Source organism: Hemitrygon akajei, chromosome 17 (genome assembly GCF_048418815.1).
Source record: "Hemitrygon akajei chromosome 17, sHemAka1.3, whole genome shotgun sequence".
Classification (NCBI taxonomy): domain Eukaryota; kingdom Metazoa; phylum Chordata; class Chondrichthyes; order Myliobatiformes; family Dasyatidae; genus Hemitrygon; species Hemitrygon akajei.
This window is the reverse complement of record NC_133140.1, coordinates 72,671,671-72,688,024: the sequence shown is the minus strand read 5'-3', so window position 1 is coordinate 72,688,024 and position 16,354 is coordinate 72,671,671. Positions and strand designations below refer to the sequence as shown.

The following is a 16,354-nucleotide window of genomic DNA, read 5'->3' as shown; positions in this document are numbered from 1 at the left end:
GTGACGCTTTCCTCTAGCCCGAAGCTTGTGGATTTCAGTCCAAGGTGGAACTGACACTCCAGTACTGCAGTGTCAGAGGTTTACCTTGGTGAGCTGTTAAACTAGGTTCCAACTGTTCTCTCAATTTGAAATTTTTAAACGTTCCAAGCTACTAACTTGGAGAAGAGCAGGAGCCTTTTTCTGGTGTTTTCAACAATATGCCTCAATCAGCATTGCAGAAACAGGTGATCCGCCTGTTATGATTTCCCTGATTTGAGGTGTTGCTTATATATAAACTGCCTCCTCTTTTACATTATTTAATAAAGAACCAAGTGTCAACACCATTGTAATGTAGCTGGATTGGCAAGGAAGAGCTTTGTTGTGGAAGTCTCTCTTACAATTAAAGTAGCACACTGCCATTTGCACTTACGGACACAGACTGACGTTAAGTACCTGAATATCAAGCGCTCTGAAATTAGAACGAAACGACTGAAACCTCCACAGGCGTTTCAAACGGCATTATAAAACTCGACCGAAATTACAGTTCCATCTGTTTGCAAATTAATTGTTGAGAGGGAAATATTTGTAACTGACAAAATTCGATACTTATTTCATGCTATGATTTAATAATAACAAGTTGGTCTGAGTCGTGTTGCTATCTTGTTGTGAACTATAATAGTTATTTTCTCATCGCAACACAGCCAGTGATGTTTTGGACATCTAAATGGTAAAGTATTTAAATACAATTTCATTTTCGTCCGTTACGATTCGTCTTTGCAGTGAGTCAGGTGCTACTATAGCCGCACGTGCAAGTCGTGAATATATCCGCAGTGCGTTCATTGCTCATTGATTTCTTCTCAAATTGGCCACGTCAGGAAATGTCGAGAGGTAAGCAAAGATTGAGACATCGTGTTTGTGTGCGTATGTAGCAGTCCTCCCCTCTGCCTCACATTGCTCGTGAACGTGACTTCACGCACGATCTCACTGGGCGGCTACAAATCAAAACCCGTAGCATGGCTAGATCAGAAATGAACCGTGTTTAAAAAATCATAGAAATGCCATCTCCACAATTGGCTAAGTTTAAAAAAAAGTACCGGAAATGTACAAGTCAAGGCGCAAATGAAAGAAAAACGGGACTTTAATCTGGATATCACACATCAGAATAAATTGTGTCAATATCTTGGAGCGAGTTGATCCCAACTCGTATTTTAATTACTAACTCCAGAAGTGTGGCTCTCCATCTATTGCAGTACCCATGAATAATTAAATCCTAAACATTGATATATTACGTGCGTAAGTATCTGGAGAGGAGTGTTTGAAGGCAAATAGTACTGCGGTCACTTGAATTGAGTACGACGTTCTCCTGAGGTGTTATCCATTGTTGAGTCCTCAGGTGGCTGTAGAGACCGATCCGGGATCCACATACTCTGGTGCAGTGTCAAAAATCAAATGCAAATAAAAGTATAATATACTCGTATGGGTAGATTGCATCGTATGTGGACTGAGGAAAGTTGGAGGTGATCCCTTGCTCTGTAATTTAAAACTTGCTTTGTGGACGGAGACAGGATGCAGCCGAAGAGACAATGAGTAACATACAGCGGTAGAATTGTTGGAAGAATGTAGTGAAATCTATGTAAACGATAGGTTTGGATCAGTGATTAATTACACCTGAAATAGCGCGGATTAAAAAAAAGAACATTGGAAATACAAGAAACAAGACTAGAATGACTTTATATTGACAATGAAGTTGCCAAGTTCAGCTAACAGTGTGGTTCGGTGAGTAACACTTCCTTCCAGTCAGCAAATTGTGGGTTCAAGTCCCACGCTGAAAACATTGCCATGAAGATCGAGACTGTAAGAGGATGGCTTTTAGGTGAGGTCTGCTTTTTCCCATTTATCATTGGGTCTGGAAATGTGTATCGTTACGGGTCTACAGGTCAGATATTGTTCCTTGCAATGGAATAGTGTTCAAGGTGGAATGCAGAGCAAGTTTGAGGCTTAAGGTGCTTGAAAACATGCAAATTAGCAGCACTAATGACCACTTGGCCCAATTGGTTCATATTTAATGAGATCTTGATTATTCTGATTTTTAAACCTCAACTCTGCATTCCTTTCACCCTTGTTTATCCAAATCATCTAACTCACAAAAAAATGGTTCCAGCTTTGTAGAAGAATTCCAAAGACCCCTGATCTTCTGAGAAAACTGATTTCCCTCTACCTTAAATGGATAACCCCTTTTAAGAGGGAGCCCTTGTTTAGATTCTTCTGCTAGAAGAAGCATTTTATCTATACCTGCCCTCAGAATTTCAATTAAAACCCTTCTCCAGTAGATACAGCCCAGCTTGTTCATCCATCCCAGGTTGCTTTGGCTGGTAAACCTTATGGGAACTGCTTCCAACACAGCACATTAACGACGTCTTTCCTTAAATAAAGTACTACATACAGATGGCCTTTCATTTCTAACCGAGCTCTTCCTCAAATGTGTCAAACTGGACACATTGGAGGCTGTGGTAGAACACAGGGCCCTATGGAAAATTCTGGCAATTCTGGACAATGTTTCTCACCCTCTGTATGCTACTTTGGCTGAACACAGGAGTACGTTTAGTAATAGACCAAGACAAAACGCCTCTCTCTCCGTCTTGTTTTACGGCGGTTGGCACCCAGCTTAATGGTGCATTACCGCCACGACAAAACGCCTAAGAGCGCTCTACATAGAGTTTCATTCTCAAACTCGGCCATTCGGCTCTATAAATGGTCAGCCTATAGCCGGAGAAGTGATGACCCCCCTCTTCTCCCCCCCCCCCCCCCCGTGTTAGCCTTTTTGGGGCAACTTGCTTTTTAAAAAATTCTTTCTTACCCCGCTTCTAATATTTGTATATCTGTGCACTTGTAATGTTACTGTAATTTCCTTTGGGATCAATAATGCATCTATTTCCGCCCCTCTCGAGAGCCCTGAATTCAAACCAGAGTCAGCCCGCGTCCGCCAACCATTTCCAATCCGCCTCTGTTCTACCCAACTCAACGAGGATTAACCCTGACATGCCCCATCTCTCTCCTGCTCTGCACTGAACTCGATTTGGATTCGCTTCTAGTGTCCGGGTTGAAATTATAATGTTGCTAAGCCCTCTTGGTTTCCACACCGTCCCTTTATATTTTTGATTAATGCTGCTGATAAGTTGTGATCCCAACGGGGCTTCTGTTTGATTTATTCGTCGCTACGTATGGTACTTTAAATTTTAAAGACGCACCCGCCCCCTTTTCTTCCTCCTGTTACACGCGTGGGACTCGATAGGGTGTTGCGAAGGCTTGATTGTCATCGACGTCATTGCGCTTTAAGCCCAGTTCCCTCTGTAGGCTGTTAAATGTATTTCCTCTCCTGGATATAGGAACACGTTCCGCAGTTCTACCGCAGACACAGAGCTATCCAGGCGTTCACCAAATCAACAAAATGTGGTTTTAACACGGAGGTTTGGCCCATCTCTTGCAAACCTACCCCAGCCTCAGCTCGCCTGTCCCTCATGGAGAAGCCGGAGGTTCATTCGAGCCTGTGCATACCTCGGAACTTCAGCTGCATAGCTAGTCTCAGTGGCAGCTTGGCTGGGGAATATGTCGGCTGTGGAGCGGAAGGAGAGCTCGACTGTCACCCCAAATGTCACCAACAGGAGAGGAGCCGAGAAGGGTCCAGCAACTGTGGTGGTCATCCCAGCCCGGGTCAACGCAGGAGGGCCAAGTCGCTGCCAGCCCCCGCCGAGCGAGGAGCCGCCTCTCTGGAGACAGCGTCTACCTGCCGGACCAGGAGGAAAAGTGTCCGCTTTGCAGACTCATTGGGTTTGGAGTTGACCACCATCAAGCACTTCTGCGATGCTGACGTGCCCCAGATCCCGCACCGGGTTATGGCTCGGCTGAGGAACGAACGACCCGATTGCCTGCTGCCCACCAAAATGATGGACATACTATTGGACAACCCAGCCCACACCTTGGAGCCCACGTTCAGCAACCCCGTCAGCTGTCCCGGCTTCCTGGAGAGGGTCAGGACGGATAAGGTGTGTCTGGAGTCCTTCTCCACTGACCAGTTCAGTATCCTGGGGCTCATCAGGGTCTCTAATATCGCCTTCGAGAAGCAGGTGGTAGTCAGGTATACTCTCAACCAGTGGACCTCTTTCGTGGACATCGTAGCCAGCCACAGCTCGCACTCTCCGGACGGCCAGACTGACAATTTCTTCTTCAAATTGATCACCCCGCTCTTTCTGGACATGGGTGGAACTATGCAGTTCGCCATCCGCTACTTGGTGGCAGGACAGGAGTTCTGGGACAATAATAAAGGTCTCAACTACCATGTTGTAAGTCACAAGGTTAAAGTCTCCCCTCCCAAGGACTGGGAAAATGGCTGGATTCATTTCATTTGAACGGAAAAGAGGAAACATTCTTTACCGTGTCTACATGGTGGTGTTTGAGAGTCGCATCCGGTCTATCTTGTCTCCTACAAGGTTTCGGTTTCTGTTTGAAAGTTTTAAGTCGTGGGGACCACTGAAAACTGGAAATCCTCCTTGACTGATTCCATTCAGTGTTGTGGCGGGAAAAGTTGTCCTCGGTCATTATAAGCAATAAGTTGAGTTCAGTTTCCGTTGTGAGGTGGGAGTGTCAATGTTTTTATGATCAGGTATACACGAATAGAAATCACCGACTTAACACGTTAATTTTTTTCCGTCTCCACGGAGGCTGCCTACTGAGTATGTCCAGCATTTTGTGTTTTAATAAGCTCGAGCAGTAACGGGTGTAAGGGTAGCCTGTGAAATTAACCACACGAGACTTCTTAAGCAGCTACAGGGAGAGGTGACTAAATTTCAGCAGACTTCCAAACTTGAGCCCTTTATATAAACCTTTTTTTACAGAAAAGTTTTTTTAAACCCTTTTTATAAAGTGCACTTTGCGTTTCCAAAATGGGACTTTTACTTGACTGCTTAATCAGCGAATAATATAACTAATTTTGAAGACTTGTACCATCTAGAAAATAATATCTGGACAACCTTTTCATCACCTTTGCAAACACTTCATAACCCTACATGCCACTTGCAGCAAATGAATGCAGACATCCTTTGACTCACTGGCAGTTCTCCAAGGAGGAAACCAGAATAACCTTTCAGAACTGACAAGGGTGCTGATGACAGGGGGTGAATTGCTTTATTAGGGTCTCTGGGAGCTTCCTGCAAAGGGAGTCAGACACAAATAATTTCTGTGTGGACCAAGTGTAATTGTGGGAGTATCATCCTGAGTGTTATATGCTCATAAATCTGTTATGGATAAAGCCAAAGGATCTGATTCTTGAAATATATAAAATGGTCTGCAAACGATATAAAATAGTGTGTTTAAAGATTTCTGTAATAATTAAATGTAACTCTAAAAAGTTTTAGAGTTTGTGAAGGTGTATATGTGGTGGGGAAGACAAAAACACTGTGCCCTTTGGCCAAAAGACAGATACCTTTAGGTTTCATTCATTGGTTCTTTAAAATATAAACCTTCCAAAACCCTTGCTTAAACCACAAGGTAAAGGTGGACAATTGAATCAGCATTATTAGCATCTCGTTGCAGATTTTAAGTTTGGTGATGCAATTATATTGCTGCTGAATCATTTTGGTGTAAGTTGAAGGTGTAGCAAATTGTTAGGTTTGTAGAGAATGGCTCAGCTATTTTATTTTCACTGTTTACTGTGTGTACAGTCTACTTGGCAATATGATTAGTGTGTCCAATTAAATATTCTCTGGCATTTTTGTGGATGAAATATACCTTTAAAATGAAAGCAGTATCTTTGCAATTGATATATAAGGTCTATAAGCTTTCTTCTGGTTTGGCATCAGTATTGCTCTTAAACAAGAGAAGGTCTGCAGATATTGGAAATCCATAGCAATTCATACAAATTGCTGGAGAAACTCCAGCATTCTGTGAGTGATCTTAGTTGGCCAGCAGGAGGATAAGAAGTTTTGCTTGATGTAGACCATGGTGGACATGACCAAATTCAATTTCCCATTTATTTATAAGCCAAAATATATGGAATTTAATAGCCCATTGGTTCCCAGAAGAGCAATTCTGTTTCCCTTTTCCCTAGCTCTTTCCCTTTAGCACTGCCAAATTATTCTCTCATGTGAAAATCATAAACACAAGAGATTCTGCAGATTTTGGAAATCCAAAGGAACAGACATAAAATGTTAGAGGGACTCAGCAAGTCAGGCAACATGTATGGAGAGGAATGTTTCAGGCCGAAGAGTCTCCAGAGAAAATGACTAACCTACTAAGTTCCTTCAGCAGTGTGCGTTTCTCTCAAGTGAATGCACATTTCCCATTTGAAGGTGCTGATTGATTCTATTTCCACCTCAATACAGGCAGAGTTCCAGATCATTATTGTCTACATGCTTCATTGTTCCCCTTGAATCTTCCATCCAAAAAACTCTTTGCCACAGCTGTTAAATCTGCTTCTATCTAAACCGCAATCTGCTACCCCTTTGATAAATCTCAAGTTGTCTTTGCCTTAAACAGAACAAGTCCACCTTCTCCAGTTTAACCCAATAACAGAAATCCTTTATCCCATGGAGTCATTAGTACTTCCTGGCCACTCTTCAACTTGAGAAGCATGCATATAATATGGAATTTAATACATTATATAGAACTTTAAGTAGGGTGCAAAGTATTAGCCGTTCACATGACGGTTAGACTTTCCAAAAATTGAGCTCTGAAGTTTCAAATAAAACAGAAGTGGGTAGTGTAGACATGTCAAATATGAAGATATTAAGCTTTAAGCCCTCTTAAGAAGCTTCCCATATCAATTTGAGTAGATAAGTGTTTACTGCTACACTTATTTTAGTTTTTTTTAAAAAAACTTTAATTGCTTTTCCACTGTACATAACACATTTAGATCATTTTTAAAAAGAACAATATTACATTCATTTTAGCACGAGCTGTAGGAAGACTGGAGAAACCCACATTGTTGAACTTGCAACCGAGAAAGCTGAAAGGTAACTTAAAGAATTTAAATTTCTGAGGGAGGTGTCAGGCGAAACTGCTTTCACTGACAGGTGGGCCAGGGTAAATAGCTAAAGAATGTACAATAAATTATCATATTTGGAGTGCACAGGCTGAAGGCACACTCAAAGGCAACTGGGGGGGGGGGGGAAGAACTGGATGAGAAAAGGGGTTTTGGGAAGAATAATTAAGTGGGACCAAATCCATAGTCATCACAGACTGGATGAGCCAAATGACATCTGTCATTTATATGGCCTTTGCTATGACTTAAAATCAATTACAGTTAAAATTACAGATGTTTATATTAAGGATTGTGTCAGCATGGACTTATTTCCAGAGTTGCTTCACTTAATGTTTTTTTTTAAAATGGCTTCCTAAAACAAAAAAATACTTTATTTCATTAACCAACCAAGGAAAAACACATAAGTTATATTTGATTAGACTTGAATATTTGTAACTCAGTGCATGCATTAATATTATTCGGGGATAGCTCCTATTGCTGTGCTGCTGCAGATTAGTTGTGGCTTTATTTGTACCTTAAAATATAAAGCGTTCAGATTGTTTGAAGCCTGAGCAGTTTTGAAAGTTAGAAGGGAGTCCCTTTTATTGTACGTTCAAAGTAAACTGAATTTGCTGGTGTGCCAATTTTGTGGTATTGTTCTGAGTAAAGTTCCCATAAATTATTTTGAAACCAGGTGAATTTAAGGGAAATGCCAATTTCTTTAACATTATTTCCAGTGTATGAGGAAACCTGCAGTATTGGGCCACACTTAGCCTGTACCCTAATCTTGAACTCCCTTTTCCTGTGATTTCCACTTCCCCACTGCTCAACATCTCCAGGGTACAGGCTCTAGTGTAGATTATAATCTAAAAGATCATTCTTTAATGTGTGGTCTCGGTGCTTACTGATAAATAACCTAAGTGCCTTTGGACATCCTGCAGCAATCAGTTGGAGATTTAAAGTTTCACATAGAAGGGAAATAAATGTTGCCAATGTTTAGAAGTAGACACTAAAGTTTTTGACAACGGTTGCAAAGTTTGGAAAAAGGAAGACAATCCAATGTATGTGCCATATCTAGTATCTACTGTTTTTTAGAAGTTTTATTAATCTCATTGTAGGCGTGGATGCAGGAACAGTTCACTTGCACTCCCCCATCCCCCCCCCCCCCACACTAAAACCTGCCCAGCCATTCGATGATTGCTTCTGATTCAGTGAGTCTCCAGTCCATTTTCCTACTTCATTGCCATGTGCTCTAAACCTTTTACAGTCCGAGCATTTAACAAGCAGCCTTAAAAATGAATGCCTGGGCATCTGAGAATGAGATTTACCACATTTTACACTCTTTTTCAGTCCTAAACCCTTTATCCTGAGATAATGCCCTCAATTTTGGACTCCTAACTAGAAAAAAAAGTACCTCTTAGCATCCACCCAGTTAGAAGTCTGCTCTACACAGTTAGGCATGGCTGTAAATATAACATTTCAAATGTACTATTGATCTGGTTCTGGACTAAACACTAAATATGGGTCAAGGGCATTGACTGAGCAAATCTTCCTGAACTGGATAAAGTACTAAGCAATTTGGTGTGGCAAGACTCAACCCAGCTTCAGCATTTTTTTTAGAATAGCCACTCAACCTGACCCACATCCAACTTGTATAGATGGGGGACTTGGGTGGCTGGGCTCTATTGAGAGTTTTGGCTAGTCCTAACCAATCTTTTTTTTGTAGCAATCAAGTTTTACTTAGTAATGTTACAGTGACTACATGGAAATGTTTATAATTTCTAAAACTACTGACTTGCCCATTCTCAGTATAAGCTTTGAGGTCACTTTATTTTACAGGAAATACCTAATAAAGTGGCCATTGATGGTATGTCCGTGGCCTTCTGCTGCTGTAGCCCATCCTTCAACGTTTGATGTGTTGTGCACTCGGAGCTACTCTTCTGCACATCACTGTTGTAACATGTGATTACTTGAATCGCATTCACCTTCCTGTCAGCTTGAACCAGACTGTCCAATCTTTGATCTCTGTCATCAACAGGTCATTTTCACTCACAGTACTGCTGCTTACTGGATTGATTTATTTTTTGCACCATTCTCTGTAAACTCTAGAGACTTGTGCATGAAAATCCCAGGAGATTAGCAGTTTCTGAGAACTCAAACTACCCTTTCTGGCACCCACAGTCTCATTCCACAATCAAAGTCACTTAGATCACATTTCTTCCCCATACTGATGTTTGGTCTGAACAACAACTGAATTTCTTGACCATGTCTGCATGCTTTAATGCATTGAGTTGATGGCACATAATTGACTGATTAGATAATTGCATTAACAAGCTAGTGTACCATATAAAGTGGCCACTGAGTGTATCTCCGTTCCTGGTTTAAGGGGAACTATAGTCCATCTTTCTCATGTATCAAAACATTGCCATTTTACCTCTGCTATTCTGTTCCATCAAGAGCAGATGGCTATTATTTTGCATAGTAGAAGAATCCACCTTGATTATATCAACTGTAAGAAAGGCTGATGATTGTGATGCAACTTTATTACACTGTAACCGCATTTTAAATCTACTATACCTTTTGGTTAAATAAATTACTGAGTTACTTCTGTACCATTAAGTTCTTGTTTAGTTTAACCAGTTGGATAGCTAAGCCACATAGATCAGAAAGATCCCAGATTTGATAATCTCTGGTTTGTGCTAAAATGCGTTGGAGGTGACGTGTTTCTGGGATATATGGAATAAGACCTATTCCTTTCATAGTTAAATAGTTTAATTCTCTGCTATCCAGTTTAGGAAATACCAGCACTCAATCTTATTTCCTCATGAAACTGCATCCCAACTTGAGTCAATACATTGATGGAGCAGGGAAATTGGAGAAACTAACCTGGATTCTTTACTTAAAAAGAAAAATTCTTATATTTCCATGCAGTAATATAAAAATCTTGTCAACCTTTTGCACATTAGCATCACAAATTTGCATATGACTGGCAGTGAAAACCACTTATTCTGAATAGGTGTGGTACTATTTAACTGATTAATTCAGGATACTGATACATAATTTATGTACTTCAACCTCATTTAGTTGAATAACAACCTACACCCATTATATGTCATGCTTCTGTGAAAGGTACCAAGATATTAGAGAATTATGAAATCATATCATAGAAGGTAATGATTGGAGCAGTTGTATCTACACCAGCTCCTGTCATGTAGTTCTCTTTGTCTCACTGACCACCTCCTTCCCCATGGCCCTGCAAATTATTTTCAAGTGCCTATCCATTTTTCTTTTGAAACCTCTAACTCTATTCTGTCATCCTAACTTAAGTGAGTTCTGAAGCCTAACCAATTCCTGTGTTGAAAGGAAATTATTTTCCTAAATTCCTCTATCTTTTGCCCATTCTTTACTTATGTGCCCTCTCCTTGACCTAACTGATAATGGGAAGATGTTTGCTATAAAACCTTAAGTAATCAATAAGATTTCTCTTCTTCCACACCTTCTTCACATTTCAAATATGCACATTAACGTGTACCTCCTGATTGTTCAAGTGGTAGACTACAGAAAATTGTACATCCATAATTATAGGAGTGCTGTTGACATGCAACAGTGGAATGACATTCACACATTCATGATTTTGAAGTATGCTAACATGGAAGAAAACTATTCACTATTGTCATCTTGGAGTTGCTTTCAGATAAGACACCAGCTCCCAGACTCTTGTAGAACAAAATGATGATAAGAAAGGGCAACCAAGGGACAGCTCCTATTCTGAAAGATATTTTTGGGCCAGTACATGTGAGATGGTACTTGAGAACCACAGAGCTCCTCCAGTATCTGTAGATGGCGTGGCAGCAGAGACAGCCTAAAATAAACAGACAACAGATAAGGAAATCAGTGGAAAGTAAGATGAGAGAATATGCATGACCTTAACCACCCATTTATATAATTATTTCTCACCACTGGGAATTTAAAATGTGATTGTGTAATGTTTTACTGTGATAAATGACTGTATTTTTACATGGATATAAAGAATTGAATCTATTTTTAAAAAATTAAACATCAGCATATGTTGTATTTGAATACAATTTCTGTCAGACTGTAACATTCAGGATTCATTATTTTATGTGTTTTGAAAATAAGTCTTTTTGACTCATTATTTTAAAATTTAAGTCACTGTTTACCCAACTACAGTTTGTATTTTTTCCCATTATGTAATGGCAGAGTTGGCATTTGTTTCCAGATTCTAACTGAACAAGCAATAGGACCTACTGTTAACATGGACTTAAAGTTTACCTGTATCAGCATCCCTTGGTGCAGTTACTAATTCTTACTGTTTTTATTTTATTCTGAAAGAATATCTGTAATTAATGGAGATTTTTGTTTGGAAAATGGTGAATTGTCAATGCTATGGAAATGTTAATGAGTCATTTGCACAGACTAGATTTATTTGATATCGAGCATTAGGATCTTCAGGGAGATTTATCAGAGGGTTTCCAGAAAACAGTTCTACCAAGGTGTATTATTTCCTCCTTGATCTATTTTCACAAGTTATTTTAAATGCACCAGCATCAAACTGCTAGTAAACTTGTACACACACTCTGATTTGCTGAATTCAGTTTATTTTTTGGTAATTTCAATGGTTCTTCATTTGGAAGGTGTTAAGTTTTTTGGCTTTGAGATATTGTCACTTGTGCAATAGTCTATCTGTGAACTATGCAATATTAATCTCAATTGGTTATCAGATCTGCCAAAGTATTTTAGATGGATATATATCAAACTCCTGTTATTTTTAGACATTGTCTTCATTCAGTGTAGTACATTTTTGATCTTTGTGCAATTCAGGTGGCTACTATTTGTTTGTCCATGTGTCTGCATGTTGTTTCATTTTATGGAGCGAAAACTTGTTATCAAAATAAGCTTTAAAATTATATCAAATGTTTTATGTCTTGTGTCAATTTGAAGGGAGTGATTTCTGTATTGATTTTAGTATCTGCAATGTTCAGTTTGTTGTCTGTACTTAATGCAGTAAATCTTGGTGAACAATTGCATTTTGTTATGATCAATATAGTTTGATTACAGAAACCAAACTTGTCATTGACTATTCTAGGCCAAGTTGCCTATATACAAAATAGTATCATTGTATTTTCTATTTGTGAACCTTGTAGTGTGGAAACATAGGTTTATATTTTTGTACGATGATGTCAATAAACTTCTGTGTTGCACTTCTATGTATGAGTATTTTCTTTAATACTGAATTTTTCAATTCTGGTCACCTCATTTATAGGAAGGATGTGGAAGCTATGGAGAGGGTGCAGAGGAGATTTACCAGGATGTTGCCTGGTTTGGAGAACAAGTCATATGAAGCAAGGTTAGCAGAGCTGGGACTTCTCTCTTTGGAGCGTAGAAGAATGAGAAGGGACTTGATAGAGGTCTACAAGATAATGAATGAGAGGCATAGGTAGGGTGGATAGTCAGTACCTGTTTCCCAGGGCACCAATAGCAAACACCAGAGGGCATATGTACAAAATTAAAGGAGGGAAGTTTAGGGGAGACATCAGGGGTAAGTTTTTTTACACAGAGGATTGTGAGTGCCTGGAATGACTTGCCAGGGATGGTGGTGGGGGCTAAAACATTAGGGGTATTTAAGAGCCTGTTGGACAGTTACATGGATGAAAGAAAAATGGAGGGTTATGGGGTTGTGTGGGTTTAGTACTTTTTTAAGGATTATAGAAGTATTTATAATGTCGGTGCAACATGGAGGGCTGAAGGGCCTGTACTGTGTTGTAGTGTTCTATGGTTCTATGGAATATTGCCTTTAAGTAAAGATGAAGAAATCTTTAATGTTAAAAGGAACCAAATTCAATCTGTTACTGCTTTGAGGCCTAGGAAAGTGCTCAGTTAATTTCCACTTGAAGTGCTTCCAAAGCTGGTTAATACATTTCAATAACTTTCAAAAATCCCTGAGGAAATGCATTATCTGTTACGAGGTGGTGATGAGAAATATCATGGAAGGGTAACTATCATCTTTGCCAAATCTTGTTGATTGGTTTGAACACCTTAATGGAACAGTATCAATATTTGCTTTGATGCCACACTTCCTCATTAGACCACACCATGGATCTGCAGTAATAACTGTCCTTGTTGTGGTTTCTCGTGCCCCACAAACGACCGGGAGACGCAGAAGATTCTTCAAGAAGTATTAAACTTTAATTTGCAAATCAAAGCTGAGACAGTCATTGAGCTAGTTGCTGATTGCCCACCGATTCTTGTACATAGCATTTTTTATAACAATCTCCTGGTTTAGTTGCATTAGCATATCCAATTGGTCTACAGTTGCGTATCACAAGTACATCCGCCACTATTGTTTCTACCCATTGACTTAATAATGTTCTAATCTACATCTCTTAGCTACCTCTCATTAACACCCCATTATCATCTACATTCTTAAGATTTCATTCTCCTACTAAATTGGATACATGCATAGCAAATAGCAAACTCAAAACTGACTACATAGTTTTGGTTACACAGCAAACAATGCAACTTTTATACTCCAATGTCCTCTTGACTGATTTATTGACGAGGAACATGTTATCATAAACTGGTCTCTGATAAGATTTCTCAGTTTTAGCACAGGAAATGGGAAATTTAATGTGGGAGAAATAAGCACTCACCATTTCCTGCAAATTAACTCAACATTCATGAAATTTGTACAAAATGTATATTATGTACAATATAATATTTGTAGAGGGATCTACAGCTCCAAGGGCTGTACTGAGTCAGTCTGAAGTTTCATTCTAGATGAGCATAAAAATCTTTAGGTGTTGGCTCCTGTACATTAAGGGAGTGCTGCATTGTTGAAGATGTTTTCGTCAGATGGTACATAAAACTGAAACGAAAAAGGAGAATGGCAGGTTGCTGCCTGGATTAGAGAGCATGTCTTAAGAGGAGAGGTTTAGCGAGCAAGGTCGTTTTTTTTTCTTTGCAGTGAAGGAGGGTGAGAGGTGACTTCATAAGGCATTGGTAGAGTGAACAGTCAGAGACTTTCCCAGGGTGGAAATGGCTAATACAATAGGGCATGATTTTAAGGTGATTGGAGGAAATATAGGAAGGATATCAGAGGTAGATTTATTACACAAGATTGGTAGATCCTTGGAACTGCTGCCACAGGTGGTAGTAGAGGCAGATACATTAAAGACATTTAAGAGATTCTGATAGGTACAGAGATGAAAGGAGGCAGAAAAGAAGTACCGTAGATTCCGGATTTTAAGCCGCTACTTTTTTCCCACATTTTGAACAGCTTTGAACTCTGCGGCCTTTAATACGGAGCGGCTAATGCATGGTTTTTTTTCATGCCGCCAAAAACATTTTGCCTCGTAACAGTAGACCAATAAAATTGATGAGTAGTTCACAGAGGTCCAATGAAATTGTACGATAAATCAAGCGCACTTTCACAATTAAATTATTGTAAATCAGTCATTTGTACTCACCCTCATCAACATGGAAAACACTCGAAGAAAAGCATTGTGCTGCCTTTATGGCAGTTATTTAGTTTATAATATTTTCGCTTAGTAATTCATTTGTTAGTTAAAGTTAGAACTGTTTTAACTATATTTGTTTTCTGTACTACATCCCGGGATGCTATGACGTCACACCCGGTTTCGCCGCGTCTTGTGGGAAAAATGCCGTTTGCGATAAACGGGAAGGCGGGGGGCGAGCGGCGGAGCAAAAACGCTGCTTTTAAGTTAAAGGCGATCAATAACTTTTCCTGGTAGACTGCAGTATATATATTTTTTACCAGTCGTTAGGAGATATTGGAATGTTGTTCAGTAAAAAAGTATACGCAACGTATATTTAAAAGTAGCCGCGTTACAGGCACGGTTCGAAAAAAAGCATTTGCAATATGTATTTGTTTATGTTACCATATGGATTTAATTAAAAGTTAAAAAATCCTCACGTGTAATATCTTTCTGTGTAAATATCTCATATTACAACGTGGGACACCTGCGGCCGAAAATCCGGTGCGGCCTAAAATCTGGTGCGGCTTGTACAAGTACAAAATTGATTTTCTTTCTAAAATTAGAGCCAGCGGCTTTTAATCAGGTGTGCTCTGTAGTCCGGAATCTACGGTATTAGGTTGATCTTAGAGTAGGTTAAAAGGCTGCACAACATCGTGGGCCAGAAGGCCTATACTGTCCTGTACTATTCTTGTATTCTAAAACACTGCAAACACGAAGTCTAAAATAAACAGAACACACAGAGTAAAGCAGGTCATGAAACCAATTCTGGAGAAAGCTTGCATTTCAATTCTGTGACCTTTAATCAGAAGTAGGAAAAGTTAGAAATCAAACACATCTTAAGTTGCAGAGGAGAGGGAGGATTGGAGAGTGTTAAGGGAATGATAGGGTGAGGACCAGAAGAGGCTAGATGAGACAAGTTGTGCTGGTGCCAGAATGAGAGATGAGTGAAGGGTTCTAATTCATCGCTGATCTGTCTGTGGGAGATACAGATAGAAGGAGCTGGATGAAGGTAGGAAGGATGAGATATAAAAGGTTAGAGTAAGGGGTAAGAGATTTAGAAGGAAGTTGAGAGGGTCTATTCTCACCTAGAGAGTGGTGACTACCTGAGGAATACTATTCAAGGGAGTGCTGGAAGCAGAAGCACTAACAACATTAACAAGTGTTCAGACAAGTCCTTGAATTGCCTATTTGTAGAAGGTTATGGACCTTGTATAGATGGGAGCCCAGTGACTAGAGTGGGTGTAGTGGGCTAAATGGCCTTTTTCTCTGATGTCTGACTCTTAACTGCTCATTTGAGTATGTGTCAAAATACCTTCAGGATTACTTGGAAAAAATCCAGAGTGTTATCTTGCTCTACAATCAAAGGATGTTGTAATGTTCATCAGGTTAGGAAGCAGATGACTAAAAAGAGAAATGCCTACATCTGGTCCGAGCTCCAGATTTTTATTTTGGCTTTAATCTTGTTCTCTTATGTCTTTGTTCATCTCTTTTTATCTACATCTCTTCCAGGCACACAAGTTGTGATTAACCATCCTTCACCGACAGGAAGTGATTATTTTATAGCAAATGTTGTGCAATGTGAAAATGTTACTTGTTGCAAGCTCTTTAGGGAGTGGTATACATAATTTACATAGAAGATGAAACTGATTTAATTCAATCCAAAGCAAAGATGCCAAGTTTGAATAAAGCAAACTACAAAGGCGTATTTTTACTGTGGTAGATTGTGAAAGGAGGGACTGAACAACCAAAATACTTAAACACAGTAACCCCTTATACACTGATCAGCTTCCAGAAACAGTGAGACACTATAGACATAGAGTGAATGATGAGCTCAATGAGAAAT

At 39.6% G+C, this 16,354-nt stretch overlaps 2 protein-coding genes across 2 annotated transcripts in view; both read left to right on the top strand.

The window, feature by feature from the left end:
- The first annotated feature begins 723 nt into the window (after positions 1–723).
- Positions 724–16,354, top strand: part of LOC140740831 (meckelin-like) — a 182,096-nt gene continuing 166,465 nt past the window's right edge. Inside the window, exon 1 of the mRNA XM_073070373.1 lies at positions 724–1,755. The gene's annotated coding sequence lies outside the window, so the exon portion shown is untranslated. The remainder of the gene's footprint in view (positions 1,756–16,354) is intronic.
- LOC140740832 (protein phosphatase 1 regulatory subunit 3D) lies at positions 3,286–12,222 on the top strand. The gene has a single exon (XM_073070374.1). The coding sequence runs from the start codon at positions 3,498–3,500 to the stop codon at positions 4,383–4,385; it is 888 nt and encodes a 295-aa protein (XP_072926475.1). The 5' UTR covers positions 3,286–3,497; the 3' UTR covers positions 4,386–12,222.

Bases quoted from the DNA above. Each gene is read 5' to 3' on its own strand.
- LOC140740832 (XM_073070374.1), top strand. From the start codon at position 3,498: ATGGAGAAGCCGGAGGTTCATTCGAGCCTGTGCATACCTCGGAACTTC.